At 47.7% G+C, this 9,586-nt stretch overlaps 1 protein-coding gene across 1 annotated transcript in view; it reads right to left on the reverse strand.

Moving 5' to 3' along the window:
* VRK3 (VRK serine/threonine kinase 3) overlaps nt 1-9,586 on the reverse strand; it is a 321,038-nt gene that overhangs the window by 81,867 nt on the left and 229,585 nt on the right. The window contains 1 exon segment of the mRNA XM_030203653.1: nt 303-435. Coding sequence (XP_030059513.1) covers nt 303-435 — 133 coding nt within the window.

Here is a 9,586-nt window from a genome sequence, read left to right on the forward strand (position 1 = left end):
TTAAGTTTATTAAGATAACTAACAGGTCACCAACCATCCTTCTAAATATCAGCCCTTCAATTTTCTTTTGAAGTAGCTTTTCTTCTTAAGGGTTCCAAGGTACCAGAAAAGAGTGCTATGGATGAGCTTGTCAATATAATCAACTCTCTATGTGGAAAATACTACTTTAATTGTTTTTTTTTCTGCACTTCTGATTTTAATTCTATCACCTTTTGCTTTTCGGAATTACTTTTTTTGAGGAAGGGAGGGAAAGAAAATATCACATGACAAAACTCAAGACTGTGGGGAGTGCGGAGATTTACCTGCTCCTTTATGAAGATCTACACTGATGAACTCTACTGTGCCCTCATGAGGTGAACGACTCCCTTCTCTATAAGCTCCGTGCTTCCCTCCGGGAGCATAGCGGAAGGAGGAGTAATAACCCACCAGGTAAACCTGTAACAGCACCATCAGAAACAGTTTGTTTTAAACATACCATAATGCATCTGAATTCTACTAAAACGTGGCATCTTCATTAGCTCCTACTTCATACAAATTTGGAATAAAAGTTTTACAATTGAGATTTCCAAAGTATAAGAAACTAAATCAGTCAAACCTCTTTCACTGTCTATTCAATATCAATTAGCTATTTTGTGGAACCAGTTTCCTTTTTCTCTAGATCTTGTACTCATTATTTTCAGTTTAGAAAACATCTAAAAGCTTTACTATTTTGTAAAGCTGGTTTATCTACTGTTTAGTGTACTATATTAGTTTGTTTGGTTCAATTATTTGCAGTTTCTGGATAGTTTGGCCAGCTCTTGTTCACTGGACTCCATCCTTAAACTGAATAGGCATAGGCGGAATACAAAAACTAGTGTAACATAACATAACATACTATACCATATAAGGAGGCAGAAAAATCATGAAGATTCAACAACTCTTGCTATACTAGTACAACACCCTACACATATTTATACATGACCTGGACAAGTAAGGTGATTAAATTTACAGATGACACAAAACTATTCAAAGTTGTCAAAACACATGCGGACTGTGAAAAATTCCAGGAAGACCTTAGGAACCTGGAAGACTGAGAATCCAAATGGCAGATGAAATTTAATGTGGACAAATGTAAAGTGATGCATATTGGAAAGAATAATCTAAATCATAGTTTCCTGATGTTGGGGGTCCACCTTTAGGAGTCAGCACCCAAGAAATAGATCTAGGTGTCTTTGAGACAATACGCTGAAATCTTCTGCCCAGTGTGTGGTGGTGGCCAAAAAAGCAAACAGGATGCTAGGGATTATTAGGAAAGGGATGGTAAATAGGACCAAGAATATTATGACGCCTCTGTATCACTCTATGGTGTGACCTCACCTTGCAATCAATTCTGACCACTGTATCTCAAAAAAGGTATAGCAGAATTAGAAAAGGTTCAAAGAAGAGCGACCAAAATGATAAAGGGAATGGAACTACTCTCATATGATGAAAGGAATAAGCGGTTAGGGCTCTTGAGCTTGGAAGAGAGACGGCTGAGGGGGGATATGACTGAGGTTTACGAAATCCTGAGTGGAGTAGAACAGGTAAAAGTGAATCGATTTTTCACTCTTTCAACAAGTACATAGACCAGGGGACTCTCAATGAAATTACATGGAAATACTAAATAGAAGGAAATATTTTTTCATTAAAGAATAGTTAAGCTCTGGAACTTGTTGCCAGAGGATGTGGGTTTAAAAAAAAAAAAGGTTTGGCCAAGTTCCTGGAGGAAAAGTCCATAGTCTACTATTGAGATAGACATGGGGGAAGCCACTGTATGCACTGGGATTGGTAGCATGGAATGTTGCCACTATTTGGGTTTCTGTCAGGTACTCGTAACCTGGATTGGCCACTAATGGAAGCAGGACGCTGGGCTACATAGACCATTGATCTGACCCAGTATAAGGCTATTCTTATGTTCTTAGCCGTCAGTACTTGTCATTATTTTTGACTCAGAAGTTTTCTACTGCTCCCTGGAGTTACGGTGCCAAGAAACATTCCCCCATTTTCAATGCCTCTCTCCCTCTCTCTTACTTCTATGAACAAAATGGCTAAATATGAAGCCCAAACTACTTCATCTAAAGCACAAAGATCGACAATTCCTTTGAGACTATTAGTGTACCCAGGTTCAAAAAGACACCAGCTCTTCTCCTATTCTGCTGAAATAATTGGGACATGTGTTGCTGGTGTAGGCTCAACAAATCTCAGGTACGTGCTGCTGAAAAGCTATAATAAAATGAAACAAAGCAAAACAAAGGAACTCTGGCATTGTTGTTGCCAGCTAGTGCATAAACTGATCCCCTCAGGAACATCCCACATTGTGTGGAGGGCAGCCACTCAAAACTCAGTCCTGGATTTCAAGCATGCTGACTTTAGTAAAATGGGAGAATACCTGAAAAAGGAGGTGATGGGCTGGGAGGACGTACAAGAAGTGGAAGGGCAGTGGTCCAAGATGAAAGAAGCTACAAATATGGCCACAAACCTTTATGTAAGGAGAGTAAATAAAAGCAAAAGTACAAGGAAACCGATATGGTTCTCCAAACAAGTGGCTGAGAAAATAAAAGGCTAAAGAGTTGGCGTTCATGAAATACAGAAAAACTCAAGAAGAGGAACACGGAGAGGAATACCGGATGAAACTGAAAGAAGCCAAGAGACAGATACATCTGGCGAAAGTGCAAGTGGAAGAACAAATGGCTAGAAATGTAAAGAGGGGCGACAAAAATTTCTCCCAATCCTTGGAGATGGGAGAGGTTCCGTGGGATTGGAGAACAGCGGACATGGTCCCTCTTCACAAAAGTGGTGATAGGGAAGAAGCTGGAAACTACAGGCCGGTAAGCCTCACTTCGGTTATTGGAACGGTAATGGAAGCGATGCTGAAGGAAAGGATAGTGAATTTGGAGTGGAGGAGTGGCCTAGTGGTTAGGGTGGTGGACTGGTTCTGGGGAACTGAGGAACTAAGTTCGATTCCCACTTCAGGCACAGGCAGCTCCTTGTGACTCTGGGCAAGTCACTTAACCCTCCATTGCCCCATGTAAGCCGCATTGAGCCTGCCATGAGTGGGAAAGCGCGGGGTACAAATGTAACAAAAAAAAAAAAAATTTCATGGAAGCCAATAAGTTGCAAGATCCGACACAACATGGTTTAACCAAAGGTAAATCGTGCCAAACGAATCTCATTGAATTCTTTGACTGGGTGACCAGAGAATTGAATCAAGGACGTGCTATACATGTAATCTACTTAAACTTCAGCAAAGCTTTCGACACTGTTCCCCACAAGCAGCTGTTGAATAAACTTGACAGGCTGAAGATAGGACCCGACGTGGTGAACTGGATTAGGAACTGGTTGACGGACAAACGCCAGAGGGTGATGGTTAATGGAATTCACTTGGATGAGGGAAAGGTGAGTAGTGAGTAGGAATCGGTGCTGGGGCCGATTCTGTTCAATATATTTGTGAGTGACATTGCCGAAGGGTTAGAAGGTAAAGTTTGCCTGTTTGCGGATGATACTAAGATTTGTAACAGAGTGGACACCCCGGAGGGAGTGGAAAACATGAAAAAGAATCTGCAGAAGCTAGAAGAATGGTCTAATGTTTGGCAATTAAAATTCAATGCGAAGAAATGCAAACTGATGCACCTAGGAAGTAGAAATCCACGGGAGACGTATGTGTTAGGCGGTGCGAGTCTGATATGTACAGGCAGGGAGAAGGATCTTGGGGTGATAGTATCTGAGGATTTGAAGGCAACAAACAGTGTGACAAGGTGGTGGCTGTAGCCAGAAGGTTGCTAGGCTGTACAGAAGAAAGGAGGTGTTGATGCCCCTGTAAAAGTCATTGGTGAGGCCCTACCTGGAGTATTGTGTTCAGTTTTGGAGGCCGTATCTTCTTAAGGATGTAAAAAGAATTCAAGCGGTGCAAAGAAAAGCTACAAAAATGGTATGAGATTTGCGTTACAAGACGTATGAGGAGAGACTTGCTGACCTGAACATGTATACCCTGGAGGAAAGGATGATATGATACAGATGTTCAAATATTTGAAAGGTATTAATCTGCAAATGAAACTTTTCTGGAGATGGGAAGGCGGTAGAACTAGAGGACATGAAATGAGGTTGAAGGGGGGCAGACTCAAGAAAAATGTTAGGAAGTATTTCTTCACTGAGAGAGTGGTGGATGCTTGGAATGCCCTCCCGAGGGAGGTGGTGGAGATGAAAACGTTAACGGAATTCAAAAAAGCGTAGGATAAACAAAGGAATCCTGTTCAGAAGAAATGGATCCTCAGAAGCTTAGCAGAGATTGGGTGGCAGTACCGGTGGTTGGGAGGCGGGGCTAGTGCTGGGCAGACTTCTAAGGTCTGTGGCCTGGAAATGGCAGATACAAATCAAGGTCAGGCATACACATGAAGTAGCACATATGAGTTTATCTTGTTGGGCAGACTAGATGGACCATACAGGTCTTTTTCTGCCATCACTTACTATGTTATTAAAGCAGATTACAAAGCCTTCTTAATTTTACTAATTTCAGATTGGTGGTTCAGAGTGTGATCATGCCTTGTTTTGATTATTGCAATGGTATCCCATGGGGTTGCCTAAAAATTTACTGACAGCTTTACAGGTTGCCCAGAATGCAACTGTGAAAGTAATATTTGGCTTTTTGTTATATCATCATATTATACCAGTATAAAAGAATCTACATTGACTCCTGATTCAACAAAGAATCATGTTTAAAATTCTACTCTTTGTATTCAAAGTAACAAATAATTTAGTACAGTATTACCCATTATAGCGAATGCTACATACCTGTAGAAGGTATTCTCCGAGGACAGCAGGCTGATTGTTCTCAATGATGGGTGACGTCCACAGCAGCCCCACCAATCGGAACTTCACTAGCAAAGGCCTTTGCTAGTCTTCGCGCGCCCATGCGCACCGCGCATGCGCAGCCGTCTTCCCGCCCGAACCGGCTCGTGTTCGTCAGTCCCATATGTAGCAAAACCAAGACAAAGGAAGACACAACTCCAAAGGGGAGGCGGGCGGGTTTGTGAGAACAATCAGCCTGCTGTCCTCGGAGAATACCTTCTACAGGTATGTAGCATTTGCTTTCTCCGAGGACATGCAGGCTGCTTGTTCTCACTGATGGGGTATCCCTAGCCCCCAGGCTCACTCAAAACAACAAACATGGTCAATTGGGCCTCGCAACGGCGAGGACATAACTGAGATTGACCTAACAATTTTTCCAACTAACTGAGAGTGTAGCCTGGAACAGAATAAACATGGGCCTAGGGGGGTGGAGTTGGATTCTAAACCCTGATCAGATTCTGAAGCACTGACTGCCCGAACCGACTGTCGCGTCGGGTATCCTGCTGCAGGCAGTAATGAGATGTGAATGTGTGGACAGATGACCACGTCGCAGCTTTGCAAACCTCTTCAATAGTGGCTTACTACAAGTGGGCTACCGACGCTGCCATGGCTCTAACATTATGAGCCGTGACATGACCCTCAAGAGCCAGCCCAGCCTGGGCGTAAGTGAAGGAAATGCAATCTGCTAGCCAATTGGATATGGTGCGTTTCCCCACAGCCACTCCCCTCCTGTTGGGATCAAAAGAAACAAACAATTGGGCGAACTGTCTGTTGGGCTGTGTCCGCTCCAGATAGAAGGCCAATGCTCTCTTGCAGTCCAATGTGTGCAGCTGACGTTCAGAAGGGCAGGAATGAGGACGGGGAAAGAATGTTGGCAAGACAATTGACTGGTTCAGATGGAACTCCGACACAACCTTCGGCAGGAACTTAGGGTGAGTGCGGAGGACTACTCTGTTATGATGAAATTTGGTATAAGGGGCCTGGGCTACCAGGGCCTGAAGCTCACTGACTCTACGAGCTGAAGTAACTGCCACCAAGAAAATGACCTTCCAGGTCAAGTACTTCAGATGGCAGGAGTTCAGTGGCTCAAAAGGAGGTTTCATCAGCTGGGTGAGAACGACATTGAGATCCCATGACACTGTAGGAAGTTTGACAGGGGGCTTTGACAAAAGCAAACCTCTCATGAAGCGAACAACTAAAGGCTGTCCTGAGATCGGCTTACCTTCCACACGGTAATGGTATGCACTGATTGCACTAAGGTGAACCCTTACAGAGTTGGTCTTGAGACCAGACTCAGACAAGTGCAGAAGGTATTCAAGCAGGGTCTGTGTAGGACAAGAGCGAGGATCTAGGGCCTTGCTGTCACACCAGACGGCAAACCTCCTCCATAGAAAGAAGTAACTCCTCTTAGTGGAATCTTTCCTGGAAGCAAGCAAGATGCGGGAGACACCCTCTGACAGACCCAAATAGGCAAAGTCTACGCTCTCAACATCCAGGCCGTGAGAGCCAGACACTGGAGGTTGGGATGCAGAAGCGCCCCTTCGTCCTGTGTGATGAGGGTCGGAAAACACTCCAATCTCCACGGTTCTTCGGAGGATAACTCCAGAAGAAGGGGGAACCAGATCTGACGCGGCCAAAAAGGAGCAATCAGAATCATGGTGCCTCGGTCTTGCTTGAGTTTCAACAAAGTCTTCCCCACCAGAGGTATGGGAGGATAAGCATACAGCAGACCTTCCCCCCAGTCCAGGAGGAAGGCATCCGATGCCAGTCTGCCGTGGGCCTGAAGCCTGGAACAGAACTGAGGGACTTTGTGGTTGGCTCGAGATGCAAAGAGATCTACCAAGGGGGTGCCCCACACCTGGAAGATCTGGCGCACTACTCTGGAGTTGAGCGACCACTCGTGAGGTTGCATAATCCTGCTCAACCTGTCGGCCAGACTGTTGTTTATGCCTGCCAGATATGTGGCTTGGAGCACCATGCCGTGACGGCGAGCCCACAGCCACATGCTGACGGCTTCCTGACACAGGGGCGAGATCCGGTGCCCCCCTGCTTGTTGATGTAATACATGGCAACCTGGTTGTCTGTCTGAATTTGGATAATTTGGTGGGACAGCCGATCTCTGAAAGCCTTCAGAGCGTTCCAGACCGCTCGTAACTCCAGAAGATTGATCTGCAGATCGCGTTCCTGGAGGGACCAGCTTCCCTGGGTGTGAAGCCCATCGACATGAGCTCCCCACCCCAGGAGAGACGCTTCCGTAGTCAGCACTCTTTGTGGCTGAAGAATTTGGAAAGGACGTCCCAGAGTCAAATTGGACCAAATCGTCCACCAATACAGGGAGTTGAGAAAACTCGTGGACAGGTGGATCACGTCTTCTAGATCCCCAGCAGCCTGAAACCACTGGGAAGCTAGGGTCCATTGAGCGGATCTCATGTGAAGGCGGGCCATGGGAGTCACATCAACTGTGGAGGCCATGTGGCCCAGCAATCTCAACATCTGCCGAGCTGTGATCTGCTGGGACGCTCGTACCCGGGAGACGAGGGACAACAAGTTGTTGGCTCTCGTCTCTGGGAGATAGGCACGAGCCGTCCGAGAATCCAGCAGAGCTCCTATGAATTCGAGTCTCTGAACTGGAAGAAGATGGGACTTTGGATAATTTATCACAAACCCCAGTAGCTCCAGGAGGCGAATAGTCATCTGCATGGACTGTAGTGCTCCTGCCTCGGATGTGTTCTTCACCAGCCAATCGTCGAGATAGGGGAACACGTGTACTCCCAGCCTGCGAAGCGCCGCTGCTACTACAGCTAAGCACTTCGTGAACACTCTGGGCGCAGAGGCGAGCCCAAAGGGTAGCACACAGTACTGGAAGTGACGTGTGCCCAGCTGAAATCGCAGATACTGCCTGTGAGCTGGCAGTATCGGGATGTGTATGTAGGCGTCCTTCAAGTCCAGAGAGCATAGCCAATCATTTTCCTGAATCATGGGAAGAAGGGTGCCCAGGGAAAGCATCCTGAACTTTTCCTTGACCAGATATTTGTTCAGGGCCCTTAGGTCTAGGATGGGACGCATCCCCCCTGTTTTCTTTTCCAGAAGGAAGTACCTGGAATAGAATCCCAACCCTTCTTGCCCTGATGGCACGGGCTCGACCGCATTGGCGTTGAGAAGGGCGGAGAGTTCCTCTGCAAGTACCTGCTTGTGCTGGAAGCTGTAAGACTGAGCTCCCGGTGGGCAATTTGGAGGTTTGGAGGCCAAATTGAGGGTGTATCCTTGCCGGACTATTTGAAGAACCCACTGATCGGAGGTTATGAGAGGCCACCTTTGGCGAAAAACTTTCAACCTCCCCCCGACTGGCAGATCGCCCGGCACTGACACGTTGATGTCGGCTATGCTCTGCTGGAGCCAGTCAAAAGCTCGCCCCTTGCTTTTGCTGGGGAGCCGAGGGGCCTTGCTGAGGCGCACGCTGCTGACGAGAGTGAGTGCGCTGGGGCTTAGCCTGGGCCGCAGGCTGTCGAGAAGGAGGATTGTACCTACGCTTACCAGAAGAGTAGGGAACAGTCTTCCTTCCCCCATAAAAACGTCTACCTGTGGAGGTAGAAGCTGAAGGCTGCCGACGGGAGAACTTGTCGAAAGCAGTATCCCGCTGGTGGAGCTGCTCTACCACCTGTTCGACCTTCTCTCCAAAAATATTGTCCGCACGGCAAGGCGAGTCCGCAATCCGCTGCTGGATCCTATTCTCCAGGTCGGAGGCACGCAGCCATGAGAGTCTGCGCATCACCACACCTTGAGCAGCGGCCCTGGACGCAACATCAAAGGTATCATATACCCCTCTGGCCAGGAATTTTCTGCACGCCTTCAGCTGCCTGACCACCTCCTGAAATGGCTTGGCTTGCTCAGGAGGGAGCTTGTCCACCAAGCCCGCCAACTGCCGCACATTGTTCCGCATGTGTATGCTCGTGTAGAGCTGGTAAGACTGAATTTTGGCCACGAGCATAGAGGAATGGTAGGCCTTCTTCCCAAAGGAGTCTAAGGTTCTTGAGTCTCTGCCCGGGGGCGCCGAAGCATGCTCCCTTAAACTCTTAGCCTTCTTTAGGGCCAAATCCACAACTCCAGAGTCGTGAGGCAACTGAGTGCGCATCAGCTCTGGGTCCCCATGGATCCGGTACTGGGACTCGATCTTCTTGGGAATGTGGGGATTACTTAGAGGCTTGGTCCAGTTCGCCAGCAATGTCTTTTTGAGGACATGATGCATGGGTACTGTGGACGCTTCCTTAGGTGGAGAAGGATAGTCCAGGAGCTCAAACATTTCAGCCCTGGGCTCGTCCTCCACAACCACCGGGAAGGGGATGGCCGTAGACACCTCCCGGACAAAGGCCGCAAAAGACAGACTCTCGGGAGGAGAAAGCTGCCTTTCAGGGGAGGGAGTGGGATCATAAGGAAGGCCATCAGACTCCTCGTCAGAGAAATACCTGATGTCCTCCTCCTCCTCCCACGAGGCCTCACCATCGGTATCAGACACAAGTTCATGAACCTGTGTCTGAAGCCGTGCCCGGCTCGACTCCGTGGAAATATGGCCACGGTGTGAGCGTCGAGAGGTAGACTCCCTCGCCCGCGCCGGCGAAGCTCCCTCCGCCGACGTCGTCGGGGAGCCTTCCTGGGAGGCGACCGCAGTCGGTACCGCAAGCGGCACCGATGTCGGAGACCTCACCCGGGCAAGGGGCAGCCGGCG

This window comes from Microcaecilia unicolor, chromosome 5 (assembly GCF_901765095.1).
Source record: "Microcaecilia unicolor chromosome 5, aMicUni1.1, whole genome shotgun sequence".
NCBI lineage: Eukaryota > Metazoa > Chordata > Amphibia > Gymnophiona > Siphonopidae > Microcaecilia > Microcaecilia unicolor.